Source organism: Papilio xuthus, unplaced genomic scaffold (assembly GCF_000836235.2).
Source record: "Papilio xuthus unplaced genomic scaffold, Pxut_1.1 DF827756.1, whole genome shotgun sequence".
NCBI lineage: Eukaryota > Metazoa > Arthropoda > Insecta > Lepidoptera > Papilionidae > Papilio > Papilio xuthus.
The window spans coordinates 4,113,871-4,135,727 of record NW_013530893.1 but is presented as its reverse complement, the minus strand read 5'-3'; the positions used below and the strand labels follow the sequence as shown (position 1 = coordinate 4,135,727).

At 33.3% G+C, this 21,857-nt stretch overlaps 3 protein-coding genes across 4 annotated transcripts; 1 reads left to right on the top strand and 2 right to left on the bottom strand.

The window, feature by feature from the left end:
* Positions 1-295: 295 nt before the first annotated feature.
* On the bottom strand, positions 296-5,660 carry Faah (fumarylacetoacetate hydrolase). Its single transcript, XM_013310267.1, has 5 exons — positions 5,249-5,660; positions 4,212-4,428; positions 2,429-2,593; positions 1,311-1,477; positions 296-731 (listed from the first exon to the last, which is right to left on the bottom strand). The coding sequence occupies exons 1-5, from the start codon at positions 5,527-5,529 to the stop codon at positions 575-577; spliced, it is 987 nt and encodes a 328-aa protein (XP_013165721.1). The 5' UTR covers positions 5,530-5,660; the 3' UTR covers positions 296-574.
* A 1,136-nt stretch (positions 5,661-6,796) lies between these two features.
* On the bottom strand, positions 6,797-7,555 carry mRpL35 (mitochondrial ribosomal protein L35). The gene is given in 2 exon segments (NM_001312017.1): positions 6,797-7,371; positions 7,442-7,555. Coding segments are annotated over 2 exon segments (528 nt in total). The 5' UTR covers positions 7,467-7,555; the 3' UTR covers positions 6,797-6,868.
* A 273-nt stretch (positions 7,556-7,828) lies between these two features.
* Positions 7,829-21,411, top strand: LOC106116410 (uncharacterized). Of its 2 annotated transcripts, XM_013310234.1 has the most exons (18): positions 7,829-7,944; positions 8,275-8,462; positions 8,848-9,004; positions 9,304-9,394; positions 9,727-9,798; positions 11,116-11,285; positions 11,836-11,962; positions 12,920-13,083; positions 15,567-15,692; positions 15,977-16,049; positions 16,212-16,300; positions 16,957-17,067; positions 17,459-17,576; positions 18,202-18,336; positions 18,863-18,966; positions 19,577-19,678; positions 20,247-20,332; positions 20,984-21,405. In XM_013310234.1, exons 1-18 carry the CDS (start codon positions 7,900-7,902, stop codon positions 21,159-21,161), a joined length of 2,136 nt encoding a protein of 711 aa, XP_013165688.1. In that variant the 5' UTR covers positions 7,829-7,899; the 3' UTR covers positions 21,162-21,405. The 2 variants fall into 2 exon arrangements, with proteins under 2 accessions (XP_013165688.1, XP_013165689.1); XM_013310235.1 differs by lacking the exon at positions 9,727-9,798 and having other exon boundaries at positions 20,984-21,411.
* The last annotated feature ends 446 nt before the right edge of the window (positions 21,412-21,857 follow it).

Here is a 21,857-nt window from a genome sequence, read left to right as displayed (position 1 = left end):
AAACCTTTTTAAAATCATGAACATTTTGACGTTTAGTAAAAAAATTGCTGTTTAGAATAATCAGGCGCTTTCATATATAGCGACTGAGAAAAACCTTTGATATTTTGTTTTCTTGACAAATCTTTTTTTTTTGCAGCCATTTTAATTAGTTCCTTTTCCTTCTTCATATTTATATTTTGCCATAAGTATCTGATACTGTCTGTTAAGTCTATTAAGGCAAATATAAACTATTTTTTTATGAGATAAGGCAGTGAAACGAGCAGTTGTTCATCTAACGTAAAATAAAAACTCAACCTTATTTTTATTAATGCATTTATTTTTTTAAATTGTTACAATCAACAAATTTGTACACAATTGACGTCCAAAATGGGACGATCTTGTGTTATAAAGATGTAGCATAATTTATATATTTATAATTACATATGTAACACTTGTATATAACATTATATTTCTGTTGCAGCGAAATCACTATGGTAACCCTTTTATTACAATATTACTATCCTTCTCATTGTATATAAAAGAAAAAGAGATAGTAATAGTGTTCGTAAAAAAGTATCACACCTTTTGAATTCAGTTAGAACTTTTCGACTTTGGTGACAAGGACGCCGATGTTTTCTATCTCACTGCAGATGACGTCACCAGGCTTGAGGTATTCTGGGGGGTTGCGGTACATACCCACCCCCCCGGGGGTTCCTGTTAGTATGATGTCCCCGGGAAGAAGAGTCATTACACTGTAAGATTTGGATTAATCAAGGCAAATAACACGAGAGGAAAATCGTCGAAGGACCAACAACAGTTTCATCCAGAAATAAATTCTATTAAAAATTCTCTTGTTCACCAGTTAATGAATGTGTAAATAAAATTATTAGAACTAAGGATTTGTTTCCTTCATTTTTTAAAATATTATTTTAGGCAAATTAGCCGACACGAAAGCAGTTCCGACGTCAAATTTGACAACCTCCTTGCACAAGTAGAAGTATAGTAACAAAAGAATATCTGGAACCGGTGAGTTGGTTCTGTCAGTATATAAAACCTACTTAGACATAGAAAATGACATGACAGCTTTAGTACAAAATGGATCTTGTGACATTTTTGGAGATTGGCAAGAGGGCGTTAATGAGCTGTCATAATTTAGTTTGACTTATGCCCACCATTCAGATAGCCTTGTCGATCTATAATTTGATTACATTCCAATACATTTATGTAAGAAAGAGATGGTAGACGAAAAAAAAGGGAAAGTTGTGACTTCTACTTACTGAAAACTGAACTTTTTGCCAACAGTGTTAAAACACAATTTCGCGTGTACTAACCTTGATAGTCTTTCTATGATATCAGGTATCTTATGTATCAGCTGGTCGGTTTTGCTGCACTGCTTCTGTTCGCCGTTGACGCTACATTGTATGGTGAGGTTCTCCGGGTCTCCAATAGATCCCTGAGTTGTGATGCACGGGCCGATCGGACAGAACGTGTCCATAGACTGTCATAGATTAAAGATGATACGTCACAGAGTATAGATGTAGATCATATAATTAATGCCTAAGCTGATTATGATAGAGTTATTGTGCAATAATTAATGTAGATTTTTTTTTAGTCATCTATATATATAAAAGAAAATCGTGTTAGTTACACTATTTATAACTCAAGAACGGCTTTACCGATATGGTTGAAAATTGGTGAGGAGGTAACTTAGAGCCAGGAGACGGACATAGGATTTATTCATTTTTTTTCGAATTTATGCCTTGAAGAGCTGCTTTTTATTTAACTTATCTATATTAAGCTTTTCTATATATCCACTCGAACGGACTCGCGGGCGACAGCTAGTAAATAATAAAATGTAAGATAAAAAGGTTCTTGTATCTTCGTTTGATCATTTAAAAAACTAAAAATTCAAATATAAAGATACATTTTCTGAACAATTCTGATAACTTTAGGGAGATAGTTGTATCTGGTTCATCACTGTCGATTAGAAAGATAAATCGTATGGAATATTTCAAAACTGTCACGAATAATAAAACTGCATTATAAGACATGTTATTCGATAAGAATGTCACAAATCGTGCGCACACTTGAAATATATTGCGTCCAAAGATAAGATTTAGCAATGTTATACAACTATGTTAAGATCAAGGTCGATTTAATTTTGTTGCTACGATCATTTATTACAGATTTATTTAAAGTAACAAAATTACTATTTGAATCTTTTCATCTACCCCAATTTTAAATCCTAAATAGGACCACAAATATTTGAATATCTCATGTACCCGCAAATTACCTTTACCTAAAGATGTATACGATAAAGCAAATTCGATTCAAAAGCGTAGTTTTGAGGTAACATAAAAATCTTTAACTACCTACCTTTTTTGAAGTCGATTTAATATGTTTTGTATTAATATTTTAGCAATTAAAACCTAAGCCAAACTCTACAAACCTTGCCCAATAGGAACTGTCCACCGTTCTTAGCTTTCTGCCAGTCCCTCGCGCTGATGTCTTGTGCGACTGTGTAACCTAATACATAGTCATACGCCTCATCAGCTTTCACGTTACTCGCAGTCTTGCCTATAACAACGGCTAGTTCTACTTCCCAATCCACTTGCTGGAAAAAAAATTAAACACATCTAAAAATAGTGATATTTTTAACTAATTTGTAGTCTATGTGTTGTTGCAGACCATGTTCTACATCTATGCCAAATTTCAGCGAGAACTATGCAGTCGTTCTGGAGATATCTTCGTCCAAACATTCGCATTTATAATGAGTATGAAGTAAGATGGAGCCTGGGTATCCCACAAAACGGATCGATGGATCTGGTGAATATTGCGGGAGTATTCTGGAGCGGGATGCAGGAGTATCCTGGATGCGGGAAGCGGGACTGATCATCATGGCGATCTTTGGGAGAGGCCTATTCCTATGGCTGTGATATGGCTAAAGAAGATGGAGGACTCCAGAGATGTCTTACCCCTTGAGTTACAAGCACAAGTTGTAGCGTAGCTGGTCCAGCGTACGTGGATTTCTGAGACCAATATCTCCGTTTAAAACATATATTTATCTCTTGTGGAAGAAAATGACAGGGATGAATTTTGGTCTCAGAAACTAACGGTTAAATATATTTTAAATAAAATCGGTCATTGCAATATTGTTGTTCCTATCGAAAATGTTGTAATTTTATTCCGAGACAACGCGTAATTGTAGAATCAAAAAAATAACTATATTGTATAATGTGAGAAAAATATAAATTAAGATTTTCAATTGAAAGCACACAAAAGCAAGACTGTACTTATTCTAAATAGCTAATGTGGCGACTAAAATATCTTATTCTTTTAAAAGCTCGACATTATATGGCTAGTATCCTGTCCATTTATAATGTAAATTATTTCATCTGTCTTCCACCTACGCGCATTATGAGCTGCCAGCTTAATTTGCTCCAATAATTGACCCCAATTTGTCTGCTACTGATGTCACATCGCTCTGTGATTCACGAGATATTTTCATTGCGATTACGTATTTAGTTTACGCCTTAAAAATAATTAATAATTAAAAAAACTCTCATTTTTTAATAATAGATGGCATTAATTTTTAAAATTTCAAGTAAAAAGTCATAATTTTTTTTTTCAGAAAGCGAACGCCGATGTCAAGATCAAAAAGGTTATAATAAAAACTTCACAAAAATCATAGAAACCAAAAGGCTTAATATTTCAATAATTCTTTGCACATAACCTGTTGTTATTTTTTTGTTACCTATTTTTTTTAACTATTCCTTACATCAGCTCACCAAAAACTACAACAAATATAACGACATAACAAATATTGGTATTGTTACGTTGTAATATAGTCTTCAACAATATTGTATTTGTATAGCAAGGGATAATTAATCACATGAAGCTCGAAAAAGGGGGGAGGAATTGCGAAAAAAATCACGAAAAATCACGGGAAGGGAGGGGCGTCTAAAATATCACGTGTACTTTTTATCCCAGGACTTTATTATTAATTTATACTAAAATAAAGTGATTTTAGATCTAGAAAGGTCAATCTAAAACCCCACCATATATTAACAGAGGGAGAGTTGGTTGGTAGTCAAAAAGTTGCTTTAAAAATCACGTCATTAATGAGCAACCCCCATTACCAAACCACTGAAATATATGCAGCATGCAAGAAGACATCACATAAAAGCATATAATATATTAAGTATTTTGTACTTTAGAATATAAAAATGTACCTGAGTAGAATCACGAAGACGGACTGCAGCACCTGGTCCGATAACGGTACTCGAGAATTTACTGAAGATGATTGGCACTTCAGGTGGGGTTAGGTTCTGTTCCTCGCAATGGTCTCTGTAGTTTAGACCAACACAGAGCACTTTGTCCATACCATGTATGGGAGCAACTAAGTTCACTGAATTCAAGGGTATCGGATCTGGATTCGTACATACTATCCTTGAATTAAAAAAATATATTTTAAATGGATTAGTTTGAAAGAGATCAAATAAACTGATTTAGGATTTTTCTCTATATTATTTATATTCCTAATTCCATTTTCCGTTATTTTCTCTTTAAATTTTTATTTTCGTCTATGCAAATGGAATAGAAGATATATATCCATATCTTAAATTTTCAAGTAATTTACTGAGATTATTTTATGACACTTTTTTTACTGTCACAAAAGTAATAATGACAAAACTTTAATAAATAATAAGATATGGAACATTGATTTATTTCATAAGATTTTCTAAAAGCTTTGTGAACAATATTAATGTTAAAAAAATTGTTTAATAAGTACAATATGTAATAAGAGAGTAAGTCCATTTGCATAATTTTAATACAATGTTCAACAAACATCCCAACAATGTTTATAGAAGCCTCAATCTCAACGACTTTGGTACAAATAATGATAACATAGATAAGAACTATGTTTTAAAGACTAGATTTATAATATATAAAAATATTTTCTTTTAGTCTTTTAGTCAACCCTTTGTGGCCCTTGGCTTTAGTGCAATAACTACTCTATTTCATAAAATATATTTTAGCTATCGGAAAATGAATTCTTTTGCATGCAAACCAAATATTATCCGATGGACTCAAGTAGTAAAATATCACCTAACCTTCGATATTAGATACTTTCAGTTTCATCATTATCTGATATAAACTCTCCATATTTACATATTAGTAAAAAAACAGTAACAAGAATTTTTATAATTTTAGATGATAGAAATTTGAGAAAAATTAATGAATTTGTATATAAATAATAAAAACTTACTTTCGCACTTTATGTAGAGAATCAGTTCTTAAAATATCAAGGAGTGTATATGGTAACGTAGTATCGGCTTTATTAACTTCAACAAGATTATCACCAATTAAATATCCTACATGAATATCACAAGGGCAATCTTTGTAACTAAATTGCACGAGTTTCATGTTTTTTGTTGTACCGACGGAAAAGTGTCTATTTACTTCAAATGCCGATGATTTTTTGATGAAATTCTTTAAAGCGAACTGACTTTTTATTGACGTTATCGCACGTTTTAAGATAGAAGTCATATTGGTACGTCAGCCTTCAACAAGCACTTCAATCAATTTTCGAGCAGTATCAAAACAAAATAACAGAGGTTACGCAACAATTTTTTTTTATCTCATTTAGGAATCTGTTTTGATTGTATGTTTTTCGGTAAATCGACTTAATAAATTAGTAAATGCATGTACAATAAATTAAGTTTATTCAAAAGAAAATTCACATTAGTTGTCAGATGATTTTTAGTTTTCCTTATCCAGAGAATTTTAAAAACATTTTTGCCAAATTTTAGGGACTTTTTGTGTTTTCGTACGAAAATATTCTAAATTCCATGTAATAATCTTCGAAAATAATAACTGTCACTAGTCACTAAATTAAATTATAATCCTAAAGTCTTCATTAATTTAACAACATAATAGTGAATCGGAGATAAACCATGGGTTTAATGATGCAAAATATGTTAATTTCTGAGCAAATTTCATAGATATGGTATCACCATATAACTCTCGTTTGCTCTTGACATTTTTAATTTCGTTTAGAAACTAAATCAGAGTTAAAATGGAACCAAATATAGCACCTAAAAATTTAAATCGACTGAAAGTTTTGCGTGTGTTTGCTTGTAAAACACAGTTTAGTACGTAAAAATACTCTGTACACGAAGTAGCCAAACTTTTACCACAGAAATATTTCATTTACAATATCATAATGGAAATCACGTTAAGCTAAGCATCCACAGTACAGTATCAGACTCATAGCATAAAACAGATTTTAATTTATTTAGCAACATATAAGTAGTAGTAGTGCTAAAAGTAAGTTTAAGAACGTCATAAAAATGCAAATATGAAGTGTAAAATAAAAGAAATTATACAGTAAAATGTATTTTATATAATCAATGTATATGTAGTCACTATGAAAGCACTAAAAAAAGCCTTAGAAAATAATCAAGTAGGGCATCAATTTCAAAATCAACAATAGGGCAACAACACACAGACAGATATGGCTCGCTTTTTAGATTGGGCTACGACCAACTCAATGTTTTGTAATTGTATCAATGGGATTTAATATGTTTTACATCATTTTGTACTGATTACTGTTTAAGCTAATAAAGTTCTTTTCAAATCTTTATCTCAGAAGCCTACAATATTTTCTTGGAGTCAAGTTTGTATGTCATCTTTATTCTAGCTCATATGCTAAGAATAAAAAAAGGAAAAGTCCCACTTCTAATTTTTTCTAATACATTGCTGGTGATAGACCCTGGCAATGGACATGTAAAAAATATACAAATGAAATAAAATGTACACTATTATGTTTATTTTAAATAAATCAAGATAAGAATTACATGACTACAAAAGATACTCTTAGTACTCCTTAGCATCTAGGCTTTTTCCTAGTTATATAAAATTCTTCTCTTGTATGATAAGGTGCGTAAGGATCATCAACATAATATTTAGGTCTCTTCCAAAACTTGGTTACCATTTTGTCAAGTAATGTACTTTGTGTGGAATTACAGAAGACATGCTGTCTTAATCTTCTTTTCTGCGGCTGTGATTTTCTCCATAATTTTTTGTGTCTACCAATTTTGGTTCTTATCCAACCGCCCCAATGGAGTCTAAAAAACCTTTTCACTGCTGGTTTTACAGTTTTCCTTTTACCTTTATTTAGACTAAATTTAGTCACAGTTCTTGCTGGCACATGATTTAAATTACAAGATAAATCTAATATTGTTTTGTTGTTGACTAAACTTGCCTTGATAGTTGGGGCAGTAGTAATAAAATGGTTTCTTATATTAATAGCTGAGAAATTCCTTACATTCTGATAAATGATTTTACCAGCATTCGGGTAAGTGAGACGTAGGGGAACTGCCCTAAAAGCTGGAAGTAACAATTTAGAGGTTATAAATTATTTTTATATTAAAAGCTCAATTATTGTTATCATATTTACCTGAAAATGCAAAACGTAACATCATTTAGTCCAATATATAAACGACTTCAGTGAGGTGGTAGTCTTACTAATATTATAAATGCGACTTTTACATAATTCCCAATCCAAAGCAACAACAAATCCCTTTGAAATCTAAATGTCAAATGTCATTTCAAAGATTGGTCAAAGACCTGAGATGTAAAATAGTCGCTTTATTTTCAACGAAAAATGAACAATTTATTGTTTATTAATTATTTAAAGTACTGTATTTACAGAACAATAATTATGAAAAGTACGTACATCTAAATCACAGCATTTTAATATTGATAATTGACGTCTTTATACGGTAATTGTTATTTCTAAATATTGGGCAAATAAGAGTTCGTTGTAATTTGACAGTTGATGTTAGAAAATGACAAAAGGTTTTGCAACTTTGACAGGAAGTTGACAGCCGTAGTGGAATAAGTTTGGTGCCGAAAATGTATAAATTCACGACTCATTTAGCAAATCCAAATTTAATATTGGTACGTATTGTTCCTCCTTGCTTTTCGTACTGATATCAGCTAAAATATATTTTGAAAGTAGCTTTAGTATATCCCCATAATGCAGATAGAAATCATCACTATTTATGTTTTGACCGAAGTTTATGTTCATATATTTGCAATATTTTAAGGTTTATCTAAGTTTCTTCGCAATATAATTAATAAATCTCATTAAAAATGAACGTGATAATCAAAACATGAACTTTGTTATTGTTGTATCTTACATAACATTAGAGTAATGTCATTTTCGTAATAAGTAACCTATAAATTTTACAAGGACAGGTAAATGAAATATTAAAAACAAAATTACAGGTGAGAAAGCAAATAGGTGATGCAACATGCACAGCGCTCGTTGTAATGCGAGCGCCTCGCCGCACGTATGCTCAGTTTGACAAGGATGCCTGTCCACCACCACCCAAAGCACCACCGAAGGCCCGAAAGATTCTATGGACTACCATCGGAGCGACAATTCTTACAGGAGCAGCAGTTGTTTATGCTAAGTATGTATATTTGTTAAATGTAAATAACCTTAAAATTAAGGGAATTAACATTCAATCATGTGGTCATGGATTCCAATCCTGGTATTTAACTATTGTTGAGAACTGAACTGAAACAAATATAAGTAAATTTAAAAAAAAACTAGTAATATAATGCTGTAGGACCTAGATAAGCTAGAGTCCAAGTTACTACCATATTTTTCTCACTTAAAAAGCTTCTCTTACCTAAGTTTCTTACTTATGGAAGTTGTCTGTTGGGAGTGGGTAATGACTCACTTATAGAGATTTCTTCTTTATCCATGTTCAACATTAATTCTTTTGTAAAAAATCATATTAAAACAGTATTCTGAACTGCATTTGTTATTAATTTACATTTTTTTTACTTCAGGAGCAGTCCAGATGCTAGGAATTGGTTAGAATCAAACGCTCCATGGGCTAATGACTTTATAGCTCTAGTTTATCAGGAGAATACAACATATTGGAAGGCTACAGTAAACCAAATCAGTAGAGCGACAACTGCTATTAGTAATTTTATGTTTGGAAAGGTAATTAATTATTATTTTGATGATACATACACAAAATGGTAGTTTTTAAAACATCAGCTCACTATAAATCCCCACAGAACGGCTCAGACCCTACCCCGCTAGGGGTGACTAGGCCGAAGTCAATGTTAGCCCAGTGCGGGTTGACTTCACACATATCTTTGAATATCTTTGCAGATATGTTCAGCATCACAATATTTTCCTTCATTATAAAAATTAGGGATAAATTTACTTAATAATAGGAATATAGATAAGACAGTTTCCTAATTACTGCAGGTTGATTGTATATTGATTACTTTCAGGAAGGTGTGTCTCCGCTCGATTTCCAGCAAAGATCTGAACAGGATCTAGAAAAAGATGCGGCAGAACATTTTGCTAAAAAAGATTATGAATGTAAGTAACTAATTTTTTTATTTTATTCTATACATAAATGAATACAAAATGTTTTCATATTAAATGCATTTCAATCATTTTTTTTTTCAAATTTTTAACATCATTGTAATTTTCATGATTTGAAAAACTAAATTTTTGCTCCTTTTTCGAACAATGTATGTCACTAAAAAGTCATCATTTGGTATGAATTAAAAATTAATCATCAATTAATTAATTTGATTAATATGATTAATATTAATTAATATTTGTTTGAGCCCTGTTTTAAATATTCCTATAGGCATGTGTTTTATTTTTTAACATAATCACCTTAATATTCATAATCTTTTTAATAGTGCCCCCTCCGAAATTCGAACCATTGTATGTTCAAGAGAAACCTCCAGTGAAACCAGAACTTGAGACAAAGGGTAAATATTATTTTCTATTATTATATGTTATATTATTATAAAAAGAGTGACGGTAGCTCAGGGGTCAAGCACTTGACTTGCAATCTGCAGGTTCTGAGTTTGAATCCAGCTATGTACCAATGTGTTTTTCGATTTCTAATTTATATATGAACATTTATCCAACTTTCTTATGATGAAAGAAAACATCGTGATACTGCACATATCTGAGAAGAAATTCAAAGATATGTGTGAAGTAAACCAACCCGCACTTGGCCAGCGTGGTTGACTATGGCCTAATCACCCTTAACTTAGGGTAGGCGCCGAGCCCCTCTGTTGGGACATATAACGAGCTGATGATGACGATGTCATAATTATAGAATTATTTGTTGGTTTCTGAGACCATAACTGTACAAAACATGTGATCCCTTCATCTTTGATATGACAGATCATCTCGGAAACTAACAATAACATATGTAAAAAGAATAAATCCATACATGTTAATTGTTCTATTTTCTTTTATATTTTGTGAAAATTGTGAGAAAATTGATAGGTCAGAAAAATTGTTTCTATCTTTGTGATATTCTGAATTAAAAAGTAACTTAGTAGTCTATGTGTTCTTCCAGACTATGTTCTACATCTATGCCAAATTTCATAGAAATCTGTGCAGCCGTTTTAGAGATACCTTCTAATATACATCCATCCATCCATCCATTTAAATATTCGCATTTATAATATTAGTAATTAGGGCGTAAAGGCTTTTGCAGAATATCAGTGTTTTTGCCCCCCCCCCCCGGGGGTAATAAACATACAGCTGAGCAAAGGCCCTATCTGTTCTGCATTGCAACGCTTCATTGTAATTTTTTTGATTTTTTCTTTTTTCTCTTTTTCATTGTGTTATAAGTGTTGTAATGTTTTTGAACAGATTAAATGTCTTATTATTATTATTATAATTATTATTATTAATATGTTAGTAACATTTAAGGTAAAACTCAATATTTGTCTACAAAATTAGGCTTTCATTTTGAATGTTATATATTTGAAGTGTTTACCATTGGGCCTGCCCATCAATCGGTCTAATGGGAATAATTTTTTAATTCTATGGAATTAACCAACCCAACATAGAAACACTCATCTTACTAATATTATAAATGCGTAATTTTAGATATATAGATGGATGTTTGTTACTAGGTATGTCTGGAACGGCTAAAAAACGGATCTTGACGAAATTTGGCATAGATAGCATAGTCTGAAAGAAGACAAAGGCTACTTGTTTTTTTTTTAATTCCGTGTGAACTGAGTCGCGGGCGACAGCTAGTTAAAATTATACTTGTCTAACAGTAACAGTAATTCAAACTGAGGAGTGTCCACCACAGCAGCCCCCACCTATAGTCATCACTAAGGATATGGTGGAACTTGAACATGATATGCACGAGAACACCAAGTTAGCCATAGACAGCTACAAACAGGCTAAGAAATACTGCATGGATTATAATAAGGCATTATACGCTGTAAGTACCTAATTATTAACTATTTTATTTCAAAAAATATGATTTATTAGTCATAAAACTAAAATACTTTAAAAAAAAGAAATGAATTAGTAAAAAGGCTAAGTCTTAGCCATTAATCTCTGTAAATGGTAAGGTGATTGCTTGGAAATGACAATCTTTGCACTTCCTTAAGATTTAAACGCGCTTTTTGATGTTACTTGATAGTTAAATCTATCTATGTACCAACAGCGCTAAAAGGGTGCAAATAGGCACAAAATACAAATTCTTATAGCCTGTCCGTTTATAGAGATCGGTGGTCTCAGCTGTCAACTTGTGATCAGATAGTTTTATTTCTTTTTTCTTAACAGCCAGTTTGTTTCCTTTTTTCATTGAAATTGCTCACCAAAGAGTTTGAATATATCAAAAAAGAGAATCAGTTTTAAATTTTAAATATGAAGTGGCATTGAATGTGTTAAATTCGAATTTTTATAAGTTTTTATTGCTACTTAACGTTAGCAAGTGTTAAGTTGAAGTTAAGTTATTAAGTAGTAATTTTAAACATATCTTGTAGATAGTAGAAGCTCCTATCGAAGACTTGGACAAGAAAAACTTCTCGTCTCTAAGAGGTGCGCAAAACGAACGCGACAATTTAATGAAGAAAGCTCACGAATCTGCTTCTAAAGCCAGATGTGCTATTGGTAAGGATATTACTATTTAATACTATAATAGAACTTAATATATAATGATACTAGTTGTCGCCCGCGACATTGCCCGAGTGGAATTTAAAAAAAACGTAATATATAGCCTATGTGTTCTAGGCTCTGTTCTATATGTCAAATTGGAATGAGATTTTTTAATCATTTCTGTATATACGTAATAAGCTGTTGCCCGCGACTCCGTCCGCGTGGATATATAAAAAAACTTAATATGTAGATAAGTTAAATAAAAAGCAGCTCTTCAAGGCATAAATTCGAAAAAAAAAGATTAAATAGTATCCTATGTCCGTCTCCTGGCTCTAAGCTACCTCCTCACCTATTTTCAGCCATATCGGTAAAGCCGTTCTTGAGTTATAAATAGTGTAACTAACACGACTTTCTTTTCTATCTTATATATAAAATTCTCGCGTCACAGTTTTCGTTCCCATACTCCTCCGAAACTGTTTGACCGATTCTTATGAAATTTTGTGAGCATATTGAGTAGGTCTGAGAATCGGCCAACATCTCATTTTTAATCTCGCGCGGACGGAGTCGCGGGCGACAGCTAGTATATAGATAAAAAAAACATCCGTTTAAACTTTCGCATTTATATTAAGAAGATTAACCGATGTTTTCTGATACCATTGTCTCTAAAAAACTCTTGTTTTTTTACCACGATTTGGCCTTTTAAAGGCACACCACAAACAACTTTGACTGTACTTTACACATTAATCTAGCATTTTTTAATAATATTAAGCAGCAAATTCGCTAAAATAGCGAACTGATCTCCCATATACATCCGCAGATGCTTTGCGTTAAATCAATAGAGTAAAACCAACAGACAATGTATTTATTGTGTTTTTTATGGTTCCGTACCTCATAGAAAACCCATATAGGATCACTTTGTTTTCCGTCTGTCTGTCTAGCCCCTTTTTTTTAATAAATTACTATTTATCGTAGAAACACTTGACCGCATGATAAAAGCTGGTGTACAAGCACCGCCGGAGAGCATCGCGGCCACTCAGAGATATATCAAGAAGTTCCGCGCTGACCTGCAAGAGGCCGAGACTGCATACAAGGAGGAGCACGAGAAGGCCGTACTTTCTGACAGATATTGGAATAAGGTGAGATTTACACTACGTTTACACTCACGAAACATATACATAACAACACAATTCCTAAACATAATTTGACATTTTTGTTGTTTTTTTTTTGTTAATTATACCAATATGCGAAAGTTTAGATGGATGGATGTATGTTAGAAGGTATCTTTAGAATAACTGTATGGATCTCGCTAAATGCCATAGATGTAGAAAATTGGTGAGAAGGTAGCTTAGAGCCAGGAGATAGGATGCTATTTATTCATTTTTTTTCGAATTTATGCCTTGAAGAGCTGCTTTTAACTTACTAATATTATAAATGCGAATGTTTAGATGGATGTGATGTGGATGAATGGATGAATATTTGATGATATCTCTAGAACGGCTGAACAGATATCGATTAAATTTAGCATACGTATTGAACATAATCTGAAAGAATACATAGGCTACACTAATTTTTATTATATCCACGCGGACGGAGTCGCGGGCGACATTTAGTTTATAATATTAGTAAGATGTTCTTCCAATTATTGTTGATTCGTGTATGTAACATTTCGCACGTTAATCTAGTTCACTTAACGTACATATTGCGAATTACAAAATCGTTCCAACAACGGATATAGTTCATTGTGAATAAATTTAGTGAGCAATTTCACTGTATATCGAATGACGGTTGTTGTATGCAATTTTCCAATCCATTATGCAATTTATCTGAACAATGTAACAGTTCACAGACCCTTGACGAAGTGTTGATGTTAAATTTATAAATATGATTTAATATCCGGTGCTATGTGGGGTGAGCGTGGGTTTACATTGATTTAAATCGTATAAATACATACTATGTTACTAATATAAATGCGAATGTGAGAATGGATGTTTGAAAGTATCTCTAGAACGGCTGAATGGATCTGGATGAAATTAAGTATACATACTTACTTTAGACTTTTATTAATTACAATCCTTTTGACGCGAATGACGCGCTTACATTGCCTAGTCATGTGTCAGAATGAATAGTGAGGAGGTATAAACGTTGCAGGTCCTGGGTTCGAATCCCGCCATGTACCAATGTGTTTTTCGATTTCCGATTTACATATGTACATTTTATCAGACGTTCATACGGTGAAGGAAAACATCGTGATGCAACCTACACATATCTGATAAGAAATTAATAATAATAATATAATAATAATAATTTTTTATTTGCATAGACACACACAATATTACATAACACTTTAGTTTACAAATTAAAAAAAAAACAAGTTTCAGAAATATTTTCACACAATAGTTGTTACCATTCCAAATAAGCTAGAAGCTTGTGCTAGGACATGGTTATCTACTAGACCATTAGGCTATTGTCGCTTGATTTTATGTTATATCAGTGCGCACCCGCTTACAAATTTTAGGTGTTCTTATAAACTAAAGAAACGTTACAGTGATGTTAAAATAAAAAATAAAAATAAAAAAGGGAGAAAGTAGGGAGAAAATACTACAAAAATATTAAAATATTAAGGCCAAATTGTAAATAATTCCTCAGTCTCTTCATAGGTTAATTCCTGCAAGTAGCTTTTAACTGCTCTTTTGCTCTTTAGATAAGGAAGGGGATATACATTACAAGCTTTATTGATGGTGTTGTATAGGTGGCAACTGATGCTCGGGTAACTACGGCTTGCCAAAGCAGTTTTGGTTGTGACAGAAGGGCAAACCATATATTTACGTCTTTTGTTCTTGAATGACGCTGGTTAATTAGAAAGTGTAGAGTGTACACGTAAGGTGATGTTTAACGCACATAGCTGACGGACAGTGAGTACCGAAATGTCTTTATACAGCTGGGTAGTCGGATAAATTTAAAGATATGTGTGAAGTCAACCAACCCGCACTTGGCCAGCGTGGTTGACTATAGCCTAATCACCCTTAACTTAGGGTAGGCTCCGAGCCCCTCGGTAGGGACGTATAGTGAGCTGATGATGATGATGATAAAGGTTGACATTTTAGTAAGGCTAGTGTTATGCCAATACACCGGCATAGTGTCGGATTATCTTCCTAACAGTACCTATGTTACTTGTGTTTTATTTCTTAATTCCGCGCACGGAGTCGCGGGCGACTGCTAGTTTATAAGCAAAAGATAAAAAATATGTTTGTCAAGTTTCCAAGTAATCATTGTTATTTTAAAACTAGTTGTAGTCTGCTGGGAATTAAAAAACCTAATTTAGTAGCACACGTTTCCAAATTTCGGCAAGATCCATGCAGTCGTTATGGAGATACATTCTAATATCCATCTATCCATACATCGAAGCATTCGCATTTATAATATTAGTAAGATTAATTTTAAATACGAAAGTGCCGGAGTTCAATTTCTAGTATTATTGCCATTCCCACTCTTTCTAGTCAGGAATATAGGAAGGAAAAGTTGATTTGACAAAGTAGGAGTTTTAAAAGGCAATATTTTTCTCAAGTGATCGGTAATAAATGTATATTGTTCCTAGTTTTTACACCACTGTTTTTTTTAGGTGGAAGCAGCTCGTGCAGAGTTCAAGGAGGAGTTGCAGATGTTGTTCCCCGGCGTGGACCTCAGCGTCAGGAAGCTGGAGCTGCACGGAGACACGGACCTGCTGCTCATGTATACATTGAAGAAGGTGTGTTAACTGACAACCGATTCACTGACTACCACACCGACTAACATCATAACCGACTCAAAACATAATCGGCTTACTACATGACATACTTGACCAACCGACTATCTAGCCCACTTAATTCATGGTCGACTGCCTGACTGACTACACAATCGACTGACCTGTACGACTGACCACATGACCGACTCACTACATGACCGACTGATTGGATCCTGACTGACTATTCTAACTCATTATGCCTTTATAATTTTTCGATGTATGTACTTAAACATGATTTTTTTGTTCAGGTACAATATTTACAAAATGCAATCGCTGAACTTCAGACCGTCAGGGAATTGAAAATAAATCGAGCTATTGAATGTAAGTTATAAGTCTTTTATTTTTAAATAATTTCCACTGCAGAATTATAATGCTATCTCTCTCATTCTCTTTTAAAAAAGAAGGCAATAATATGTTTTATTCAGATGTTTCGTCAGTGGAAACGCAGATGATTAGATGTTTAAAAATGTTATTTATTTGAAGGTCACGATGACAAAGCCATTATTGACGCCAAAGTGGAAGAAACAATTAAACGGGAATCGCTTCATAAGGAATTGGAGTTCCAGAAAAAGGTATTTTTTTATATTCTACAATTTTTTTTTATTTTAGAAGTCTTTTTATTAATAAATAACATATTTAAAATAATGTATAATAAGTTTAATATCTTTTTACAAATGTATATTTAGTTATTATTACAATTAGAAAAAGTAGTTTGTTTCATATAAACTCAAAAACTACTAACCTAATAATAAATTGCACATAAAAGAACTTTTTTATTAACAAGTAAATTATGTTATTCTATTAAATTGTCTCCACAAAACTAACAGGAGTTACTTTGAACCTATGGAGTGACATTATAATGCTATCTCTGTTGTTTACAAAGAGAATGAGAGAGATAACAATATTTTTTTAATATTCAATATAGCAGTGCTTGACCACAAACTCTCTTGATAGAAAGTGCCTATTATCGAAGGATGGTATACACTAACTTAGTAAATACCTATTCACCCTTGTCTTGAAAGCACTCATACTAATTTTTTTATATAACAACAAATCAGTCAAGCTTCAATCATCCAGTCAGTCAAAGTCAGTCGGTCAAGTAGTCAATCAGTCACGTTAATCAAGTGGGATCATGGTCAAGCGCTAGCATACAAAATAACATAGCTATTATAAAAAATAAAAATATACTCGTGGAGAATGACAGTGGAGGTATTGTTTTTTTTTTCAGAGTCTCGCGATCCAAGCAGAAGCGAATAGAAGAATGAAAGAACAATTGAAGAAACAATTTGAAATACAACAAGAAGTGTTGCAAGATAAATTGAAGGCTAAAGATAAAGAGGTTAGTTTTTGAGTTTTTTAGTGTATTTTAATTTTTTATTAGAAATATTCTAAATTAATTACTATTGATTGAGAAATGTTTCATTTTCAATAAAATTTATTCTTCACCAAATTCAGATTGTATAATAAATTTCTTATTTGGACGTTTTGTACTTTGTATGATTGTTTGAAAAAAAATGAATCTTTGATCTAGCAATAATTAGCTGTTGCCCGCAACTCTAACCGCGCGGAATTAAAAAAAAACAAAATTAGTAGCTTATGCGTTCTTCTAGATTATGTTTTATGAATATGCCAAATTTCAAAATCCATGCAGCCGTTCTGGAGATACTTATCCATCCATACATTCATACATCCACACATTTGCATTTATAGTATTAATAATATAATTGCAGGTATTATCAAAGTTCAACAAGGCTGTGTCGGAGGAGGTGGAGAAAGAACGCGTCGTGTTCAAGAAGGACATGGCCGCGATGGCGGGGAAACTGATGGCTATAGAGCAAACACTTAAAAGTAACACAATTACTCCTAATAAGTGAAGGCACTTATTTAAATATAACCACATCATTTTTAGGGTTCCGTAACTCATAGGAAACTGGAACCCTTATACTTTGTTTTACATTTAAATGGCAAACACTTATTCGCCACCTGATTTCAACGAAGTAGCGAAGCGATAGCCCATAAATATTCGCATTTATAGATGTATTTCATAGCTTTAAAGGTAAGCATTCATTGTCCCGCGCCGGACGCATCGCACGTATCGCACGCAACGGATTTTAGTTTGCTTTTCGTCGCCCGCATCGAAAGCAAATCCGTTTAATCCGTGCGTCCGGCGCGGGATAATGGATGCGGACCTTAAATCGATAAAAGGATGCACAGAAGAAAGATTTCCCCTTTCGAGACTTTTCTCTGCCGAATGTTTTTCTCTTTCCCATCCTTTTCTTTTAAGAAATAGGCACGCAAATTTATCGGATCGTGAGCAAAGCTAGTGTGGTCGTGGTACTGCACACCATTGCATGGGCGAAATGACACATTCTTTCAAAATTCGAAACTTGTTTAATATAACGCAGAATATTCTGTACTGTAATGGAAGGAGAATCAGTAGAGTTTTTTTTAATTTACTATTTTTTTTTTATAGAACGAGCGAAGGCTGAGGAAGAGGCTCGTCGTTCACAGTCTCTGTGGGCGGCGGCGGAGGCTCTGCTGTCTGCCACGAGGCGCTCCACCACTGAGGCTAAGATTGATAATGAAATTAAAGCCCTTGAGAAAGCTGGTAAATAAACTAAATCGTAACAATTTTGATTTTGTGGTGTTGTCTCTTTCACACATACTCTTAGGTTTGATAGTGTGAAAGAGACAACGCTAACATGATAGACAACGAAATTAAAACTGGTGATAGCTGGTAAAAGTCACCGTAGTAATTTTGGTTTTGTAGCGCGTTGTCTCTTTCACACTACTAGGCTTACGGGTATGTGTGAAAGAGACAACGCTCTACCAATGAGACAACGAAATTAAAACTGGAGTTACCTGATAAGTAACTCAAACAATAATTTTTGTTTTGTAGCGCGTTGTCTCTTTCACACTACTAGGTTTACGGTTATGTGTGAAAGAGACAACTCTCTACCAATGAGACAACGAAATTAAAACTGATGATAACTGATAAGTAATGCAAACAATAATTTTGGCTTCGTAGCGCGTTGTCTCTTTCACACTACTGGGCTTACGGGTATGTGTGAAAGAGACAACACTACCATTTTATCTATTTTTTCTTATAGTACATGTTTCTCCTATGTTTTCAGGTAAAGATGATCGTTTGGTGCAGACAGTACTTAGTGGTATACCACAAGAAGCACGTCAGAAAGGCGTTGCTACTGAAAAATGTTTGCTGGATAAATTTGAAAAGGTATACAGCTTACTATCTCCCAGAACTTGATAAGCGAGAAACCTTTATAAGCGAGACATTGTCCCAATGGACGACCTCCATAAGCGAGAAACTCGGGCTTAGGAGAAAACTCTTTATGTAAAAAAAATACTGCGGTCTCTTAGACTCTGGCATATTTAAATTTGACATTTATTTTGGCACTGTTAGGAAGAAAATCCGACACAGTGCCGGTGTACTGGAAACACTAGTCTTACTAAAATGTCAACGTTAATGTCCCCTCAGTAATCATTCTGACACTTGACATTGTAACGAAAGCACGCCATTCGCGCCAAAGGATTCTAACTAATAATGTCTAAAAGGCACCCAGATTCGACTTTTATAGTAAAATAGCTGACTCCCGAATTAAAAAAAACATAATTAGTAGCCTAAGTGTTCTTCCAGACTATGTTCTATATGTATGACAAATTTCATCGAGATCCGTTCAGCCGTTCTGGAGATACGTTCAAACAAATATCTAAACATTCGCATTTGTAATATTAGTAAGATTATGAGAAATCTTCACTAAGGCACACTCTTAAATCCATTTAAGTGACAGTAAATCTGACAACAATTTTTTTTATTGTTTTTTCAGTTGGAGAGAACCGCAATGAAAGTTGCCCTGATCGGGCGCGAGGGGGCGCCGTTACCCGTTTACTTCTTGTCCTGGCTTCAGTCAAAGTTGTTGTTCCAAAAGGTAAATATTCTTTCCTCATCATCATCTACACCATCTCATCATCACACTGTCCACTTTCTGATCTATCCTACATTCCAGTCTTTGCTTCCTACTTATCATTATTGTATGGTTTTTTTTATATTATAACTAGCTGTCGCCCGCGACTCCGTCCACAAGGAATTAAAAAAAACTTAAATAGTACCCTATGTATTCTTCCAGACTGTGTTTTACGCCAAATTTCAGCGAGATCCATGCATCCGATCTGCAGATACCTTATAACAAAGATCCATCCATCGGAACATTCGCATTTATAATATTAGTAGGATGAGGCAAACGTGCAAGCGGGTGGATTCGCCGAAATAGCGAAGCGATGCCCATAGACATCCGCAATTACTTGTATTGCCTACCTTTAATAGACGGAGGAGGCGATGCAGATTAAAAGAATTTTCCCTCATGTGTCCCCTCCTCTGTCAAATCCCCTTCTCATCCTTATAAGGGTGGGAAGGGAAAGAAGACAATAAAATTAGACCAATCTATCTTATTTAAGCTATTGTAATGGAATCGTGTTTTTAAATATTTTTATTTGCAGTTTGCTGAAATTCCCGAGGATGAGCTGAACAACAAGCCGACAGACTTCACCAAACTGGATACATTCGATATTATACAGAGGGCGAGGTAATTACTATATAATGTAACTAGCTGTCGCCCGCGACTCTATCTGCGCTAAATTATAAAAAAAAAAGAAATTAGTAGCCTATGTGTTCTTCCAGTCTATGTTCTACATCTATGACAAATTTTACTCAAATCCATGCAACCGTTCTGGAGATATCTTATAACAAACATTTATCCATACATCCAAACATTCACATTTATGATATTAGCAAGATATTTCCTATTAGAGAAAAATTATATTATCTTATGTATCATTTTCATCTCGCTTTATAATATTGAAGATTGTCTTTTACAATTCTAGTCGAAACGTAGTTTTAGCAGAAAGTGTTAAACGCTTAGTGGAAAAAATATTCTTCACAAACTCTATAATTTTACTTTAAAAATGGAAGATTTACATTTGATTTTGTACATTTTCCATCATTACTTAAAGATTATTTTGGTCGCACGCTACTTTTGTACAGTTGCTTGTACCTTTGGTGACGCAACTGCTATAAAAAATTCCCGTCGCACAGCTAAAGTCCAAGTGGAAAAAGGCACTTAGGCTAAATTTCTGTTTTTGTTGCTTGGTTATGCCGGGGGGGGGGGGGGAGTGAATGGATGAAGGAAGGAGGTTGAGCGAGACAATGCAATAATGACCAAATAACTTATCTCCAGATACCACATGGACCACGGCGACCTTCAATCTGCTCTCCGCTACGTGAACTTGCTGCAAGGTGCCCCGCGAGCTGCAGCAGGTGACTGGGCGGATGCTGCTCGTCATCACCTCGAGGTGCGCCAAGCCGCACAGGCGGTGATGGCACACGCCTCCGTCTCCGGCCTCCTGTACTCATAAATATATTGTGTCCAATTCAATGCGAAATTTAACTTTGTAAAATGAGGTTCAAGTTTGTAAAATCAAATTTAAGATTGTAAAATCTAATTTAAGTGAATAAAAACGCATAAATTCAAGTTTGTAACATCTAATATTACTTTGTAAAATTATATTTGAGTTTGTAAATTTGAATTTAAATTTGTAAAATCACATTCAATTTTGTAAACTTGCATTATACTTTGTAAAATTTTATTACAGATTGTAAAATTGAATAAAAATTTCCAAAAAATTTAATTGGAACATCGAAAAAATATACATAAGTAATATTAATTAATTAATTATTAAATTTTTTTGGTTATTTCAAATAAATTTCGCATTGAATTTGATGAAAATCATAACATCACTTGGGATTAAATTTGACCGAAGAGAATAAAAAAAGGATTCCTTCGCTTCTCATATTTTAGTCATGGTAACTATATAAAAACTTAGTTAATGTTAATAATTTATTATTGTTTGCTTGCAATTTAATTACGTATATTATAAATAATTACACATTGAATTAAAAAAAATCTTCTTTAGTAAATATATTGGAAAATTATTAAGAAAATTTATAAATGTTTTTTTTTTTATAATTTGTACGTCTTTGCGTTTCTGAATTATTATATAAAAATAAAAAAATACTTAACTACGTTTTGTGAATATTTTTCTTAATGCTTT

Coding starts and splice junctions, on each gene's coding strand:
- Faah (XM_013310267.1), bottom strand. CDS start 5,529: ATGACTTCTATCTTAAAACGTGCGATAACGTCAATAAAAAGTCAGTTC. Junction 4,429..5,248: donor TCTCTACATAAAGTGCGAAA/GTAAGTTTTTAT, acceptor TTTTAATTCAAG/GATAGTATGTACGAATCCAG. Junction 732..1,310: donor ATCATAGAAAGACTATCAAG/GTTAGTACACGC, acceptor CAAATCTTACAG/TGTAATGACTCTTCTTCCCG.
- LOC106116410 (XM_013310234.1), top strand. CDS start 7,900: ATGTATAAATTCACGACTCATTTAGCAAATCCAAATTTAATATTG. Junction 15,693..15,976: donor TCATGTATACATTGAAGAAG/GTGTGTTAACTG, acceptor TTTTTTGTTCAG/GTACAATATTTACAAAATGC. Junction 16,301..16,956: donor AATTGGAGTTCCAGAAAAAG/GTATTTTTTTAT, acceptor TTTTTTTTTCAG/AGTCTCGCGATCCAAGCAGA.